At 36.7% G+C, this 20,294-nt stretch overlaps 1 protein-coding gene across 1 annotated transcript; it reads right to left on the minus strand.

Moving 5' to 3' along the window:
- Positions 1–16,861: 16,861 nt before the first annotated feature.
- On the minus strand, positions 16,862–19,624 carry LOC128222490 (uncharacterized). The gene is made up of 2 exons (XM_052931520.1): positions 19,473–19,624; positions 16,862–18,892 (listed from the first exon to the last, which is right to left on the minus strand). Exons 1-2 carry the CDS (start codon positions 19,604–19,606, stop codon positions 17,974–17,976), a joined length of 1,053 nt encoding a protein of 350 aa, XP_052787480.1. The 5' UTR covers positions 19,607–19,624; the 3' UTR covers positions 16,862–17,973.
- Positions 19,625–20,294: the final 670 nt, after the last annotated feature.

The following is a 20,294-nucleotide window of genomic DNA, read 5'->3' on the forward strand; positions in this document are numbered from 1 at the left end:
CTAGATCTTTTTTTGAAGATGTTCCTTGGTTCATTTACGTGCTCGGTGTAAAGCACCGATACACGGGGTACAACTTTCCTTGGTTTAACAAGTACTGATTACACCACTTTTCCAAGCACTTCCATTCAAATGCCGAGTGCCAATTAAAGGAGCTACTAGGGAACCCACGACCTCCCGATCCGTATGCGGACACTTTAACCACTAGGCCACATAGACGGTTATTATGAATTAATGTATTATTATTATATTTTTTTGTTATTATTATTATAATAATTGTTATTATCATCAACCACTAGGCCACGGAGACGGTTATTATGAATTAATTTATTATTATTATTATTATTATTATTATTATTATTATTATTATTTTATAATTATTTTTTTTTATTATTAATGTTAGTATTATCATTATTTTTGTTACTATTATTATTATTATTATTATTATTATTATTATTATTATCTATATGAACATTATCTTTATTATTATTTTTATTATCTTCATCGTTACCGTCAACATCGTCGCTGTCGTCGTCGTCGTGAAAGTTTTGGAAGTGGTAGTGGTAGTGGTAGAAGTCGTAGAAGTAGTAGTAGAAGTAGTAGAAGTAGCAGTAGCAGTAGCAGTAGTAGTAGTAGTAGAAGTAGTAAAAGTATTAAGAAGTAGTACTTGTAACAGGTACAGCAGCAACATCAGCAGCAGTAGCAAAGGTAGTAGTAGGAGGAGGAGGATGCGGAGCAGTAGTAGTTTAGTCGTACATAGTGGCAGTAGTAGAAGAAGCAGTAGCAGTAGTAGCATTAGTAGAAGCATGTTAGTTGTTAAACGTTTAACATATTTCCAATTAAATTATTGGTTTGTTCATCGAACTTATCGACATTAAATTAATTAAAGTTTTATACTTTATACCCAAATTAAATAACGTGTTTTATATAAACCATGAATATAAATGGTTAAAATACCTGTCTTCACAAATCGCATCCAAGGTTTATCCAATGAGTGTGTCACTATGCTGACTTCTTTTGTCAAAAACATTGTTAATGAAATCCTGTGAATAATATATTTGTGAAGGTTTTAACTCCATGTTGCAGCTATGCTTCTATTATATAAAGTATCCATACACTTGAGTGACTAGTAGCTGATAATATTAGTGTTTAAGTAGTGCAAATAAGTACACAAAAAATTATATTCAACATGTTCAAATACATGTTTTAAACATCGTTTCCATCAAAATGACCTCATCCGTTTTTTGAAATTCTCTTACTGCAATAACACTCTGGGTATAAACAAAGTGATAAGTTACGTCATAAATGTACGTCAGAAGGGGCGATACTATTTCCCGGTCCTCACCGTATTATCCGGTCTCATCCGGTCGCCCAATTCACGGTCCTAGATATTGAAATAACTTATGGGCCTAGGCAACGGATTGTGTTGCCGATGTTTGGTAAACAAGTTGACAATTTTACTTGCTTTTGATAGGAGTAAAAAATGAATATGTATATAACATTTTCGAATTTAGTCGATATTAAGATGATATTTTTAAAAGACTGGCTAATTTTAAGACTATTTTTGGCGAAAATAAAAGTATTGTGAGAGAAAATAGGTAAAATCATGTTTATTTATTATTTGTTGTTTTTATTCAATATCTTAAATATAAATACAACATACGTAATGAGTCTGAAGCTATTATGGAATTAGTAAGATAAGTGGCGAAAATAAAATAGTTTGCATACAAAGGATAACATATAAAAATGGTAAAGCGCTTAATGGCTCGAAATTAACTTTCTTTTTATGTAAATTTTACAGTGTTTACTTTTGTTACTAAATCTTACTATTTTTTGATCTGCAGAATATTAAAGTCACGGATGTACGTTTATGTGTTCCTATTTTAATGTTGTTTTAAGTTTATTTAGAAAAAAATAGCGAAATATTTTTTTATAAATTCTGTCATCCGAGACTATGATTTACGAATATCACTTCAAAAGTGTTTCGCCGCTGTCCATTGGCTACTGTTGTCAGGCGTGTCTGTCATCGCCTTTATAAGAGGCCGCTACTGTTTAAATGTAGACAGAGGTCGCAGGTTCGACTCCCCGTCGCACCACTAATCGTCTTCCGGGAGGGACGTTAAATGGGGGTCCCGTGTGACAGTGCTAAACACGGGTGCACGATAAATAACCAGGGTAACTCTAACCAGGGTTACATTCTATCTGTGTATCTATGCTCCAAAAACCTTAAATGACTAACAATCTTATCGGAGCACTCGCCGAATAAATAAGTGTACACATACCTGTAAACATATGCTATTAAAGGCACACAATATTGGTTGATTTTATATATACTGCCAAGGCTTGAGTACTTGTCTTCTGGTTTTTCAGGTCGAATTCCTTACAAAAAAATATAAAGTTTAATCAAGCATAGTTACAAAACAAGCCTTCAGTTATTTGATTTAAAGAGATATTTGTGTTATCTTTATACCCGTTTTTTTCAGCTGTCTGGTTAATCAAACTGTTTCAGCGTCTAACGCCACATTTTTACAAAAAAATACTAAGGTATATAATTTGGAAGAATATTTTAGGAAATATATATTGTAGTGTTTGTTTTAAATAATGTTTCCTTTGCTTATTCCCCATGTTAGGTGAAGGGAGCTTGCATTATGAAACTCTATGGTCACATATTTTTAAACCTTTTACAATTTATTTATAACACTGCCTGATGTAAAATGCATACAGCATGAAAAGAAATTGTTGTGTTTTGGAAGGGAATTCCATGTGCATAGACATTGACAACACAAACGAGTATACTTTAATACCACCTTCACGGCTGAATGAGTTACATTTTATTTATTTCCAAATGCAGTTGTTCATATATTGAACGAAAAAAGTCAAAAACGTTTTAATTATCCCGTAAGCAACATCTTGTAATAGTTATTAATATTTTTAAGAAGTTCAGAATTACAAATGCACAGTAATATATACGTTTCATTATTGCACCAACTGTCTTAAAAACTTCTGGATGGACATGCATTATGGACCTTGAAACGCAACAGAACAGCAAATGAGCCAATGAGATTGTAAGATAAACATATATAACTAGTTTAACCATTTAAACATCACTACCATACAAACATACACTCAGAACAGGACACTTACTTGGACAAACATGTGAATATACAACAAAGGACAGTTGGGTGGAGTTAAACTTGTCAACATATATCTTCTTATAATATAAAACAATATGACAAATGTAATAACACTTTAATATTTTTTGCTTACTTTTGCTCTAACATAGTCATATTTTCGCAACAGACTTTTAAAAAGCTGAATGACTATTATCTTATTATCAAATAAATATACATATTCTATATTTTATTGACAATATAATCTATTTTATAACAAACTTTTCTTATGTTATTTTCGTGAAAATAAACCTTATTTTCGTACTTCAGTCCAAAATCTTATTTCTTATACTAAAGTGGTACTTGTCTTCTTATTTATTAAAATCACATATGTTACAATGCGGCAAGATGCTTTTCTATCATATATACTTGTATGCATACTTAAATTATAAGAACTTTTACGTTATTTTGTTCAAAAAAATTTAAGATTTCTTGACGCGATATTGCCTCAATAATACTCAACTTAAAATGTGGGTTTTAAAAGGGACTGTACACCAGATTGGCACAAAAAAATCTCAAGACAATTATTTATTAAAATGTTTTACTCTTTGATACCAAAATGTAAAACAAAAAACGAGTCGGAGACCGCGTTCGAACAGGTGTCGCCAAAATTGCAGCCCAGCGTTGTATCCACTGTGCTACGAAGGCTTAACCTACACGGTTGTTATATTTAAGCTATATACCTAACTTGGTAATATCACATGATAACATCGACTAGCCAATCACGCATAAGGAATGAATTCTACTAGGTAAACATACCTAGTAATCTTTTTAAATGGAAAAATACGAAAAAACTGCGAAAAATAAATTATTTGTAAACTATGTGGTACTTCAGTTAGTAAGTATCAATGCATTGTACACATCGATACCAAGTTTATGTCAGTTTTCGACAATTTTCTTCTTTTTTTTTTCGCTATTTCATCATATGGAGTACAGCCCCTTTAAGCTCTCTTTACATAGTTAAATTACCCTTTTGATTGACTTTTCTTTAAGTCAATATGACCAATGATCGAACATTAAATATAGATACTACCATCAAAAACATACAAAATCGAACGAATATAACATTGTAATAAACTGTTTATAATATGAGATATGGACAGACATATAATAAACGGGTTAATATGCAATAATTAAAAATAATCCTCATTTATAAAACAGAAGTGTTTAAGTATGCAATCTTATTAGTATTAATTTAACCCATTGTCACAACGAAGCCGGACTAACATGGACCACCCGAATTAACACGGACACCCCCGGATCAAGAGTTATCTTGATCAGGGTTTGCCGTATGGGTCTTTGGTGAAATTAAGTCGATGGACGCAAAACATCGGATAAGCCCGCACCAAACGCGGCACCACAACGGATCAACACGGATTACTCCAATACCACCACGTCAGCTACGAGGTACGTCCCAGAATGACCCGAACCATTCCGGACCAACACGGTGTAAACACGGATGACACCCCGGACCGTCATGGACCATCCAAGTCAAGTCAAGTCAAGTCAATATTTGTTTATTGTCGGATTCTATATATACTATTTGAAACATAAGCTATGTATAGCTTTTTACCGACATCCCGGATCAGCTACGGACTGTCACACATCCAACACGAATCGCCCGGAGTGATCTGTGTTAAACACGACAAGCCTGATTCCCCATGACCAAAATCGGACCGCCCAATATGACCACTTCAATCTTAAACAGTTTAAAATTACCAGGATAGTATCCCGGTCCATCTAGGACCAACCCGGATCACCAAAGATTTTCCCAAAATGTTCCGGATAAGCCCGGACCCAAAACAAGTCAAACAAGGATTTTATCCCGTATCGGCCATTTTTCAGTCCGGGAGGTCGATGGGACTTGGGTTTTGATTAAAAAAAAAATAATAACGAAATGAAAGGTGCAAAAAAAAACATATTTTATATCAGTTACCGTATGAGACGATAGTTGAATACTGCAAATCTTTCAGGACCCACATTTATTTAATACTTTTGCAGCTGTTAAACTACACGGTTACAATCTTGTTATCAGTAATTAATAATTTCCATAAATGCATTTTTTAGTAAATAGTTTAATGTTAATTGCTTAAACATCATGTTTGTTATACATGTGTATGAATTGATTTTGAAAACGAGTGTCAATTTAAAGATTTGAAATCCATTCTATGAATTAAAACTAAAATCGGATGGGTTTCAATTTATAGCTGCTGAAATGTAATTTAGTTTATTATGTTAATATCTATAATGATCAGGGTCTTTTTTATTAATATCATTGTGTATATTTTATGAAAGTTCTGTTTCAAACGAAATAAACTTTGTTTTTCTGTATTGATCAATTTTAATATCTAAAATTTATATGCGATACAATGATTGCTTTGATGCTTATTCAGGGGAAATACACAATTACAGTTATAGCAGTACAATAGGTTAACAAGTAATAACAGATAAATATGATAAGATAAATGATTATGATCTAAAACTGATATATCGTAATGAGTTCAAAATAAAGAGACTAAATAGTTATTGCAAAACCTTATAAAACGGCAACAGACCAGACAATGTTTTCTTATGATATAGCATTACCTCGTCAAATTGAAGTGGGAATATCTTCTTTGAAAATACATAGCTAAAACAGTATTAGGGAACATATGATCAACAATATTTAAGGCTTAGTTCCAACGGGGGTCCTGGGTAAGCAACGCATCGCCACGTGTTTACATTCCAGGGTCATATGCAGGCTAATCCTACTAGGTGGTAACGGGCTTACCAGACATTTGTTTCCCATATGAAAACGTATTTAATACAGCGTACCGTCCAATTGACTTTAAAACAACATACTGTCCAATTGACGTTAACATAACGTACCGTTCAACTGACGTTAACATAACGTACCGTCGAAATGACGTGTAGGAGTTGTTCTTATGCATTTTAAAACAATGCGAGCTTATTTATAGTAGCAAGGAGTAAGATGCGTATTAACGACACTCCTTCACTTCTTCAACCAGAAACATTTGTTAAGAATGAACAACAAAATACAGATCAGTACCCGATCATTACGACCTCTACTCGAGTATTATCCCATCAGTACCCGATCATTACGATCTCTACTCGAGTATTATCCGATCAGTACCCGATCATAACGATCTCTACTCGAGTATTATTCGATCAGTTCTCGATCATAACGACCTCTTCTCGAATATTATCCGATCAGTTCTCGATAATAACGACCTCTACTCGAGTATTATCCAATCAGTTCTCGATCATAACGACCTCTACTCGAGTAATATCCGATCAGTTCTCGATAATAACGACCTCTACTCGAGTATTATCCAATCAGTTCTCGATCATAACGACCTCTACTCGAGTATTATCCAATCAGTTCTCGATCATAACGATCTCTACTCGAGTATTATCCGATCAGTTCTCGATCGTAACGATCTCTACTCGAGTATTATCCAATCAGTTCTCGATCATAACGATCTCTACTCGAGTATTATCCGATCAGTTCTCGATCATAACGATCTCTACTCGAGTATTATCCGATCAGTACCCGATCATTACGACCTCTACTCGAGTATTATCCGATCAGTTCTCGATAATAACGACCTCTACTCGAGTATTATCCAATCAGTTCCCGATCATAACGACCTCTACTCGAGTATTATCCGATCAGTTCTCGATAAAAACTACCTCTACTCGAGTATTATCCAATCAGTTCTCGATCATAACGACCTCTACTCGAGTATTATCCAATCAGTTCTCGATCATAACGATCTCTACTCGAGTATTATTCGATCAGTTCTCGATCATAACGACCTCAACTCGAGTATTATCCGATCAGTTCTCGATCATTACGATCTCTACTCGAGTATTATCCGATCAGTTCTCGATCATAACGATCTCTACTCGAGTATTATCCGATCAGTTCTCGATCATAACGACCTCTACTCGAGTATTATCCGTTCGGTTCTCGATCATTACGACTTCTACTCGAGTATTATTCGATCAGTACCCGATCAGTACGACATCTACTCCTCGAGTATTATCCAATCAGTTCTCGATCAGTACGACCTCTACACCTCGAGTATTATCCAATCAGTTCTCGATCATAGCAACCTCAACTCGAGTATAATCCAATCAGTTCTCGATCATAACGACCTCTACTCGAGTATTATCCGATCAGTTCTCGATCATAACGACCTCTACTCGAGTATTATACGATCAGTTCTCGATCATTACGACCTCTACTCGAGTATTATCCGATCAGTTCTCGATCATAACGACCTCAACTCGAGTATTATCCAATCAATTCTCGATCATAACGACCTCTACTCGAGTATTATCCGATCAGTTCTCGATCAAAACGACCTCAACTCGAGTATTATTCGATCAGTTCTCAATCATAACGACTCCAACTCGAGTATTATCCAATCAGTTCTCGATCATAACGACCTCAACTCGAGTATTTTCCGATCAGTTCTCGATCATAACGACCTCTTCTCGAATATTATCCGATCAGTTCTCGATAATAACGACCTCTACTCGAGTATTATCCAATCAGTTCCCGATCATAACGACCTCTACTCGAGTAATATCCGATCAGTTCTCGATAATAACGACCTCTACTCGAGTATTATCCAATCAGTTCTCGATCATAACGACGTCTACTCGAGTATTATCCAATCAGTTCTCGATCATAACAATCTCTACTCGAGTATTAACCGATCAGTTCTCGATCATAACGACCTCAACTCGAGTATTATCCGATCAGTTCTCGATCATAACGATCTCTACTCGAGTATTATCCAATCAGTTCTCGATCATAACGATCTCTACTCGAGTATTATCCGATCAGTTCTCGATCATAACGATCTCTACTCGAGTATTATCCGATCAGTACCCGATCATTACGACCTTTACTCGAGTATTATCCGATCAGTTCTCGATAATAACGACCTCTACTCGAGTATTATCCAATCAGTTCTCGATAATAACGACCTCTACTCGAGTATTATCCGATCAGTTCTCGATCATAACGACCTCTACTCGAGTATTATCCGATCAGTTCTCGATAATAACGACCTCTACTCGAGTATTATCCAATCAGTTCTCGATCATAACGATCTCTACTCGAGTATTATCCGATCAGTTCTCGATCATAACGACCTCAACTCGAGTATTATCCGATCAGTTCTCGATCATTACGATCTCTACTCGAGTATTATCCGATCAGTTCTCGATCATAACGATCTCTACTCGAGTATTATCCGATAAGTTCTCGATCATAACGACCTCTACTCGAGTATTATCCGTTCGGTTCTCGATCATTACGACTTCTACTCGAGTATTATTCGATCAGTACCCGATCAGTACGACATCTACTCCTCGAGTATTATCCAATCAGTTCTCGATCAGTACGACCTCTACACCTCGAGTATTATCCAATCAGTTCTCGATCATAGCAACCTCAACTCGAGTATAATCCAATCAGTTCTCGATCATAACGATCTCTACTCGAGTATTATCCGATCAGTTCTCGATCATAACGACCTCTACTCGAGTATTATACGATCAGTTCTCGATCATTACGACCTCTACTCGAGTATTATCCGATCAGTTCTCGATCATAACGACCTCAACTCGAGTATTATCCAATCAATTCTCGATCATAACGACCTCTACTCGAGTATTATCCGATCAGTTCTCGATCATAACGACCTCAACTCGAGTATTATTCGATCAGTTCTCGATCATAACGACCCCAACTCGAGTATTATCCAATCAGTTCTCGATCATAACGACCTCTACTCGAGTATTTTCCGATCAGTTCTCGATCATAACGATCTCAACTCGAGTATTATCCGATCAGTTCTCGATCATAACGACCTCAACTCGAGTATTATCCGATCAGTACCCGATCATAACGATCTCTACTCGAGTATTATTCGATCAGTTCTCGATCATAACGACCTCTTCTCGAATATTATCCGATCAGTTCTCGATAATAATGACCTCTACTCGAGTATTATCTGATCAGTTCTCTATAATAACGACCTCAACTCGAGTATTATCCAATCAGTTCTCGATCATAACGACCTCTACTCGAGAAACCGTCTATCATTATCTGTTAAGCTGTAATGGTATAAATTGTTATTAAAGATGCACTCTTACTCCCAAATAAGATTAGCCACAATTAATACTATTGTTTTTATATTCCTTTAAGGATAAATATTAAAATGTCGAAAAAATGTTTTTTATAAAATACATTATTTAGTAAATAGTTAAAGGTTTATCACTCAAAATTGATGTTTGTTATACATGTGTTTGTATTGATTTTGTAAAAGAGTGTCACTTTAAAGCGTTCTCCATTCTTCAAATGCCTTTTGCTGCAAAACAATTTTAAGATTAACTGTTTTAGGACGTATTGAAGCATTTTCAGTGTAATCATTAATAACATTATTAAAGCTTCTTTTATCCTTGAATGCAAAGTCAATAAATACGAATAAAAGTCATTCACCTCCTCAGTATGCTTTCTTCGAATATATTCTGTAATCAATGAATGATAAAAGAATAAAACAGGTATCTAGTACACTTTGAACTTGTGTTATTTTTTAAAGAAAAAGGATTTCCATTTTTAGAAAATAAAATTTGATCAACTGATACTAGTAACCCAGTTCATTCTAGAATGGGGACGTTGACAGTATTTTGAACAATTGAAATTAACGAAAACAACATTATTGTTTAATACTTGATTGATTTATGTACTACTACTACTGCTACTGCTACTGCTGCTACTACTACTACTACTACTACTACTACTACTACTACTACTACTACTACTACTACTACTACTACTACTACTACTACTACTACTACTACTACTACTACTACTACTACTGCTACTGCTTCTACTACTACTACTACTACTACTGCTACTGCTTCTACTACTACTGCTACTGCTACTGCTACTACTGTTGCTACTACTACTACTACTACTACTACTACTACTACTACTACTACTGCTACTGCTACTGCTACTGCTACTGCTGCTGCTGCTGCTGCTGCTGCTGCAGCTGCTGCTGCTACTGCTACTGCTGCTGCTGCTGCTGCTGCTGCTACTGCTACTGCTGCTGCTGCTGCTGCTACTGCTACTGCTGCTGCTGCTACTGCTACTGCTACTGCTGCTGCTGCTACTGCTACTGCTACTGCTACTACTACTACTACTACTACTACTACTACTACTACTACTACTACTGCTACTGCTACTGCTACTGCTACTGCTGCTGCTGCTGCTGCTACTGCTACTGCTGCTACTGCTGCTACTACTACTACTACTACTACTACTACTACTTCTACTACTACTACTACTACTACCACTACCACTACCACTACTACTACTACTTCTGCTACTGCTACTGCTACTGCTGCTGCTGCTGCTGCTGCTGCTACTGCTACTGCTGCTACTGCTGCTGCTGCTGCTGCTGCTGCTGCTGCTACTGCTACTGCTGCTGCTGCTGCTGCAGCTGCTGCTGCTGCTGCTGCTACTGCTGCTACTACGTTTCATGGACGTATGTCTAGTTTTCAGTGATCGGGTTACATCTTACCACTCCAATTCCTATGTCCAAGTTACTGTTAACGTCAACGTTGTCTGCAAACGTTTTCAGATTGAGTTTGAAGAATAAGTTGATATGGAGACTGGGCAGATATTTTGAGTTGAGGTTGAAGCCATTGTAAGCTGTGAGGTAACTGTAACCTAATGTTGATCTAGAACTGATCGGATAATACTCGAGTTGAGGTCGTTATGATCGAGAACTGATTGGATAATACTCGAGTAGAGGTCGTTATGATCGAGAACTGATCGGATAATACTCGAGTTGAGGTCGTTATGATCGAGAACTGATCGGATAATACTCGAGTTGAGGTCGTTATGATCGAGAACTGATTGGAAAATACTCGAGTTGAGGTCGTTATGATCGAGAACTGATTGGATAATACTCGAGTTGGGGTCGTTATGATCGAGAACTGATCGAATAATACTCGAGTTGAGGTCGTTATGATCGAGAACTGATCGGATAATACTCGAGTAGAGGTCGTTATGATCGAGAATTGATTGGATAATACTCGAGTTGAGGTCGTTATGATCGAGAACTGATCGGATAATACTCGAGTAGAGGTCGTAATGATCGAGAACTGATCGGATAATACTCGAGTAGAGGTCGTTATTATCGAGAACTGATCGGATAATACTCGAGTAGAGGTCGTTATGATCGAGAAATGATTGGATTATACTCGAGTTGAGGTTGCTATGATCGAGAACTGATTGGATAATACTCGAGGTGTAGAGGTCGTACTGATCGAGGACTGATTGGATAATACTCGAGGAGTAGATGTCGTACTGATCGGGTACTGATCGAATAATACTCGAGTAGAGGTCGTAATGATCGAGAACCGAACGGATAATACTCGAGTAGAGGTCGTTATGATCGAGAACTGATCGGATAATACTCGAGTAGAGATCGTTATGATCGAGAACTGATCGGATAATACTCGAGTAGAGATCGTAATGATCGAGAACTGATCGGATAATACTCGAGTTGAGGTCGTTATGATCGAGAACTGATCGGATAATACTCGAGTTGAGGTCGTTATGATCGAGAACTGATTGGATAATACTCGAGTTGAGGTCGTTATGATCGAGAACTGATTGGATAATACTCGAGTAGAGGTCGTTATTATCGAGAACTGATCGGATAATACTCGAGTAGAGGTCGTTATGATCGAGAACTGATTGGATAATACTCGAGTAGAGGTCGTTATTATCGAGAACTGATTGGATAATACTCGAGTTGAGGTCGTTATGATCGAGAACTGATCGGATAATACTCGAGTAGAGGTCGTAATGATCGAGAACTGATCGGATAATACTCGAGTAGAGGTCGTTATTATCGAGAACTGATCGGATAATACTCGAGTAGAGGTCGTTATGATCGAGAACTGATTGGATTATACTCGAGTTGAGGTTGCTATGATCGAGAACTGATTGGATAATACTCGAGGTGTAGAGGTCGTACTGATCGAGGACTGATTGGATAATACTCGAGGAGTAGATGTCGTACTGATCGGGTACTGATCGAATAATACTCGAGTAGAGGTCGTGATGATCGAGAACCGAACGGATAATACTCGAGTAGAGGTCGTTATGATCGAGAACTGATCGGATAATACTCGAGTAGAGATCGGTATGATCGAGAACTGATCGGATAATACTCGAGTAGAGATCGTAATGATCGAGAACTGATCGGATAATACTCGAGATGAGGTCGTTATGATCGAGAACTGATCGGATAATACTCGAGTAGAGATCGTTATGATCGAGAACTGATTGGATAATACTCGAGTAGAGGTCGTTATGATCGAGAACTGATTGGAAAATACTCGAGTAGAGGTCGTTATTATCGAGAACTGATCGGATAATACTCGAGTAGAGGTCGTTATGATCGAGAACTGATTAGATAATACTCGAGTAGAGGTCGTTATTATCGAGAACTGATCGGATAATACTCGAGTAGAGGTCGTAATGATCGGGTACTGATCGGATAATACTCGAGTAGAGATCGTAATGATCGAGAACTGATTGGATAATACTCGAGTAGAGATCGTTATGATCGAGAACTGATTGGATAATACTCGAGTAGAGATCGTTATTATCGAGAACTGATCGGATAATACTCGAGTAGAGATCGTTATGATCGAGAATTGATTGGATAATACTCGAGTTGAGGTCGTTATGATCGAGAACTGATCGGATAATACTCGAGTAGAGATCGTTATGATCGAGAACTGATCGGATAATACTCGAGTAGAGATCGTTATGATCGAGAACTGATCGGATAATACTCGAGTTGAGGTCGTTATGATCGAGAACTGATCGGATAATACTCGAGTAGAGATCGTTATGATCGAGAACTGATCGGATAAATGCATGTATGTGCGGTACGTGAATTCAATGCAATGGATGTGCAATTAAAACAGATGCTGTATATGGTATTTGCATGACAACTGACATACATTTATTACCATTGCTTGTGTCGTGCATCAGAACCCCGTGACACAATTTGTCCAAACTCGTAAACAAAGTGATAGCTAACGTGTTGGTGATAAAATACTAAACATTCGAAAAGTTCGAAAAAACATGATATGAAAAACAAAATATCACAGATATGTTCGAGTCTCTTACTCATACAGTGTTTTATAAAATCGTGCACATATTTTTCCATGTATTTTCCTGTTGAACAGGCCTATAATGTGTATTCATAGTATGTCGTTCTTCATAATCATGACTTATCTCCCTTCGTGAGTAGTCAGATTTGGGAGCAGGGTAGTTATACGCGACAGGAGGGGGTTCTGGTCGAACTGTATACGATGTCGAACTCGATGGACGCGAGTATGGTGTATACTGTTGGTTTATAAGTGGTTTAGGTTTCAGATGCCACCTTCCACCTGGACTTCCGCGCACGCGTACTGAGTCGCCGCCATTAAATGCCGTCATCTTCCCAGCGGGAATGTGGTAAGTGGTGTAAACGGGTACAGTTGTGCATTTTCCAAGGCGTTCGAGTTGTCGAAAGACCCACAATCGGCGGTTGTCGGCAGTGATCCACCTTCCGTTTATTTGCATGACAGAAATCGTCGGGACAGAATGAATACTGCATCTACAAAAACATATATTATTATTATTATTGTCTTCGATGTCTACGAATGAGTTCCACTTCCACAAACATCATGAAACTAGTGTTTACAGTATTAACCAAATCACTCTTACTTTTATTATGATTATTATTATAATTATTTTTATTATTATTATTATTATTTACTTATTATATCTATAAACTAATTACTGATAGTTTCACGAACATTATCAATATTCATTCTTTCTTGTATATTACCCAAATGATATAACGTGTTTTATATAAAGCATGAATTAAAATGTTTATAATACCTGTCTTCACAAATCGCATCCAAGGTTTCTCCAATGGGTTGGTAACTATGCCGACATCTTTGGTCAAAAACATTGTTAATGGAATCCTGCGAGTAATATATTTGTGAAGGTTTTAACTCCATGCTGTACATTTGCTTTTATAATATATATATACTAGCTGATAGTATTAGATTTTTAGTAGTTTAGATAGTCCAAAGAAGATTATATTTAACTTTGAAATCTAATTTTTTTTTAAAAAAATGCTTCAATCAAAACGACCTTACTGAAAATTGAATAAAAACAGTCTTAATGCATAATATATTTTATCTGATGATGAGTGAATAGAACACATTCAATTTCGGAAATTCCCTATCATTACCGTATTCGTATTTTCAGAAAACAGATATCTGCTTCTTTGTTTGTTGTAATACATTAACGCTGTAAATAGGTGGAAGGAATATTAGCTACAATTTACTTTATTAAAAGGTCATGTCAGTAATATGAGAAATCAATATCGATTATGAATCAAACGAATCAAATATTATTTATATTATTTATTTGAACACTTAAATGTACGACAATGTCACTGAACGAACTAGAAGGCAATTAAGACCGTCGTCCCATCTTGTGTAGCTTTAATAGGTTGCATTGAAAAAACACGCATGTAAAGAGACTGCACATAACAAATTGAATCTAAAAGCAGAATATGTAATTAATATTGCATTTTAGGGCTTGCAAAAAGATCAGTGATTTATCAAGGTATTGTGTTCAAATTATTAGTCAATTTAAGGCAATATGACATCAATTTTGACTGATAAACCTTTAACTACTTACTAAATAATGCATTTATTGAAAACACTAATTACTGGTAACAAGGTTATAACCGTGTATTTAATAGCAGAATGTACAAAAACATTAAATGATTGGTGAATGCTAAAAGATTTACTGTGGTCTACTATAGCCTCATAAGGTAGAAATAACGACGTGTTTTATGCTCATTTCTTTCAAATTTAACTTGGTATTCCTTCATAAGAACCATTTTTTTCGACATATATTCATCCTTTTTGGAATATTAAAACAATATTATTAATTGTGGTTAATCTTATCTGGGAGTAAGAGTGCATCTTTAAATATACCATGCAAAACTTGCAAACTCCAACGAATAAAACGTTGCTAGTTTCCGTAGTCAAATTTAAGTAAAAGAACTAGCATATTTTACAAACTATTTTGTATATTGCACGACATTAATGAATTTAAAGTATTTAAGATAGTATTAAGTTATTTAATCATATGACCAGTGAGATACATAACTTAGGAAAATGACTGAAGTTAGGAAACAGCTTAAAATGTTTTATGAATGATGTTGTAATTAGTTAAAGCTGCTGTCAGACCGACGCCGTACCCAACACGGACCACCCCGGATAAACACGGAAAACCCCGGATCAAGAAATATCCTGATCAGGGTTTGCCCGGGGTGGTCTTCGGTGAAATTTAATCAGCGGTCCCTCGTCTGTTGCAAACCATTGGACCAGCCCTGACCAAACACGGCACCATAACGGATAGCCAGGGATCATTACGGAGTCATCACGGATTACTCACATACAACCACGACAGCGCCACGGACCTTCCCGGATAAACACGGTGTCAACACGGATGAAATCCCGTATCAGTTACTGACTGTTCCAGACCCAACACGGACCGCCCCGGGGTGATCCGTGTCCACCGCTTCATTCCGGATCGCCCAGAATCAACACGTTGCCACCGTGGACCTTCCCGGAGCTAACAAGGTCACTTCAAGGACCGTCGCAGACTACCCCGGATTGAAACCCCTCCCCCGGATGTACCCGAAGGGTCCCGGATGACCACGGCATTTTTAAACAGTTTAAACGCGGAACACGCCGGATCGAGAGCTATCTTAATCCGGGATGGTCCTGGTCAAAATTGAGTCGACGGTCTCAAAACATCAGACCAGCCCAGGCCAAAAAGGCACCACAAGGGATTAACACGGATCGACACGGAGCAACCATGGAACCAACACGGATTAATCCAATACAGCCATGGCAGCGCTACGGTCCGTCCCGGAATGACCAGGACCAACACGGTGTCAACACGGATGACATCCCGGACCGTCCCGGGCCATCTCAGATCCGCTACAGACTGTCCCGGACCCAACACGGAAATCGAATCTCCCGTTCTAACGATTCACTAAACGCTTAAACTATTACCATTGTCTTTTTACTTATATCTTGGGCGTGTCAATATCAAAGCGTTGAGCATAAAATTTGGTACTCTAGAGTCTATCTAAGTAGTAGTAGTAGTAGAAGCTGCAGCTGCAGCAGCAGCAGCAGCAGCAGCAGTAGTAGTAGTAGTAGTAGTAGTAGTAGTAGTAGTAGTAGTAGTAGTAGTAGTAGTAGTAGTAGTGGTAGTAGTAGCAGCAGCAGCAGTAGCAGCAGCAGTAGTTGTAGTAGAAGTAGTAGTAGAAGTAGTTGAAGTAGTAGTTGTAGTTGTAGTAGTAGTAGTAGCAGCAGCAGCAGCAGTATTATAAGTAGTAGTAGCAGTTTAGGATCAGTTTAGGGTCATATATTATTTTCTCTTAATCGAATTCCCTCTTTTGATATCTCTTTTTTTCAAAATATCCAAAGTGTACTAGATACATGTACAATAAACATGTTGAAAATATAAGAAAATGGCACACTGAAAAGGTTTCGACTTTTTCTTGTATTTATTTAAAACGCACTCAAATATAAAGGTTACATTTATAATGTCATTGATGATTGCAATGAGTATGCTTGAATGAGTGTTAAAGTGTTAAATGACATTCAAAATGTGTTTAGTAAAACACTGCAGACAAGATCGCCCACATTGCACTTTAGAATCCAGTTTATTTTAATCAGATCTCCATTAATTGCTTTAAGTCGTATTGAATTGAGGCGAACGTCACGTAATGAGTTTAAATGATTTCGTGAAGAATCCATAGTTCCTTATTGAAAACAGTATTGATAATGCAGTAAATATAATTTTTATGAAAGAAATGTTTTTTACAACAATGCATGTGATATAGAAAGGAATCTGCAAAAAGGCAGTAGGAAATTAATAAAAAAAATCGTAATATACAACTCTTAACATTATTTATAAATATTATGCAAATATAAAACTCCAACGTATTGATTGATGCTTATAAACGGTTTAAAATTATAGCTTTACATTGCGTTTAAGCTATGTACAATTCAGTGCCATTACATAAATAAGAAACTAGTGTAACAATATGTGTAAATTCGTTAATATGGATCTATTTTAATCAGGCGACAGCTTTCTTTTTTAACTCGAAAATTCCGAACCAGAAAATGGTATTTACAAACACATTGAACAAAATAAGAATGATACTAACATCGTATAACAATCATAAATAACGTGTCTAATCTAGATAAGTAACAGGTATGTTATTAATAAGCATGATGATAGTCATTTTTAAAGTATATATTGGCCCCAAAGTAACAAAGCAATGAAATAAAGATCTCAAACAAGTATAAAATCATTCAACTTTAAAAGTAAAGGATTATCACAGAAAGTGTGTGGTCACCAGTGGGTTTCCTCCGGGTACTCCGGTTTCCCCCACAACACATGGCAAGAACATGATCGTGCCAACGAGAGTGATTAATATAATGTTGCAATAACTTGTCTCACAATCGTTTTAAAATAAATAAGTTTTATCTAAACTTAAGTTTCAATCCTCTTACTCAATAAAGTTTTTGTCCGGCTACCATGATCTATGACCCACTGGTATATTGATTGTTGATCATTTCCATAACCACTTGGAATTGATGTTTGTTATTCGGCCGACAGTGCGGGTCCAGTATAAGTGATTGGTTCTGTATGTTCTGGCTTGATTTCAGGCACTGTCAAAATCCCCCCGGTGGCTGCCGTCGGTGGTTCGGGCGATAGAGCGCGTACATATTTGGTCGATAGCCCTGCTTCCCTTTCGTATGGGCTTTTATTGTGATTTCGTGACCGGGTGCGTATTTTTAATGATGCGTCTTTTACGAATTGGCTTTCATCCGGGGGCTGTTCAACAGCTATTCCGTCTTTACCATTGGTGGTTCGGTCAATATCGTCAGTTATGGACGAGGACATATCTTGGAATAATTCTTTCTCAGATAATACATTACCTTCCTCCTGATCGGAATCAGACAAAGCTACTTCCGGACGGCTATATTCGCTTTCAAGACCAGTTGGTGACGGTGTTGACTGATTTCCGACAATCGAATTGGCGTCACTTAAATTGGGTAAGATGACTTTACAACCCGATCCATCTCCGTTTGTGCTGTGTTCGGACGCGTCTGCTTGATTTGAATCGCTTCTCTCGCTGCATTGTATTGTTTGCCCTTCCTCTGCAAGGCTGTCCAAGCTAGGATTCGCAAGAGGTGCGGTGTCCTTTTCAAGTCGTTGATTTTGGTCATTTTCGCTGAAAGAATGCCCCTCCTGTGCCTCTGGTGTTGACGGAATTAACTTATCGGGTTTCAAATGCCACAGCCCACCTGGGGATCTATTTTCTTTGAACCTTATAGAAACACCACCGTTGTTTGTCGTCTTTTTTCTCGACGATATACCCCCTATATACACGTTCGTCGAACTTATTTTCCCCAGCCGCTCTAGCTGCTTCAATACCCACAGTCTACGGTTGTCCGCTGTAGACCATTTGCCGTCAATCGATTCCACGGTAATTTTAGGTAATTTCGAGACGCTGCATCTGCGAAAAAATACAATATATTTTGACGAAGCGATTTCTTAATCATTCATCATTTGAAACCATATTGGTATGATTGTTTAGTAAGTACATGCACATTCAACTACCAGTAAATTAAATTAAATACTTCCGTATTACGTTTTACAAGTGATATATATTCAGTGGTAAAACTATACATACGATTCAGCAGATCTATGCAAATAGATAAAACAAAACATTTTGTTCTGCCATTACACTCCCATGTTTAGATGAATATATATTGACCGGAAGTTGTCTCACGTTTTATATATATGCGAAAAGCTACAGAAACAAGCTCAGTAGCAAAAAGTTTAAATATAAACCCGGTTTAATGGCACTGATAAAACGCCGAAGACATAGAACAAAAAATCACAAACAAGAAACATGGAAGAACAGCACAAAACTCCACAAACAGCACAGTGCATACATACTATAAATAAAAAACTAGGTTTGTTTATCAAGGATATTATGTTAAATATTAACTCATTGGTAATGTATTGCATCTTTCAACAAATGATGATGATGGCTGAATAAATTGAACTACTCAAAAAAGTAAACAACAAACCTATCATCACAAATAGCATCCAGAGTTTCACCAATCTGTATGTTCCTGTGTTGTGACTTTCTATCAAATACATTGTTTATTGAATCCTGTGAGTAAAATATTTCAGATGGCTTTAAACAAAAAGTGTTACTCATTGTTGCAGGTAGTGTTCAAATGATTAAAGCCTGACCATAGTTTGCCTATATCTAATCGATACACGAAATACATACATGCGTGATCATTTCCAAAAATCCTTAACGGAATCCCACGTAATTTCAACTTTAAAAAATATTGTAATTCGATCGATGATCGATCAAGTGGCATGTATAGGTAAAACATGGAGGTTGAAACAAACAATATGTTAATCTCTCGATCAAAATAAAATATGTAATATTCGAGGCAGTAGTGGTGGTGTTGGTGGTATGTGTGTGTGTCATTCGTAGCAGTCATGATAGTAGTAGTAAGAGTTATATCAGAATTAAGGTAGCACACCCCTAATTGGCACCATTTCAAACTATGATCAGCTTGATAATTTCTTAATGTGTATCATTTCCTTGATTCAAAAACAAAATTTAAAAGAAATTTACTGTCAAATAACAATTGTATTTAAATTTGAATTACCCTACCTCCATTTCAGAATTGTCGATAAAAACGACATCACCCGAGAGACAAGAACAATCCTTTATTTCCTTTTTTCAACATTTTGGTAATAATTTGGTATCAGAGTAACAAAAAATATATTTGCTTTCAGAAATAATACATTATTGATCACATCACCAACAAATATAGTCATACTGTACTGAAATAGATTTAAACATACTGTTTTGGCCGCGTTAAATTGGA

The sequence above is a fragment of the Mya arenaria genome, chromosome 16 (assembly GCF_026914265.1).
Source record: "Mya arenaria isolate MELC-2E11 chromosome 16, ASM2691426v1".
NCBI lineage: Eukaryota > Metazoa > Mollusca > Bivalvia > Myida > Myidae > Mya > Mya arenaria.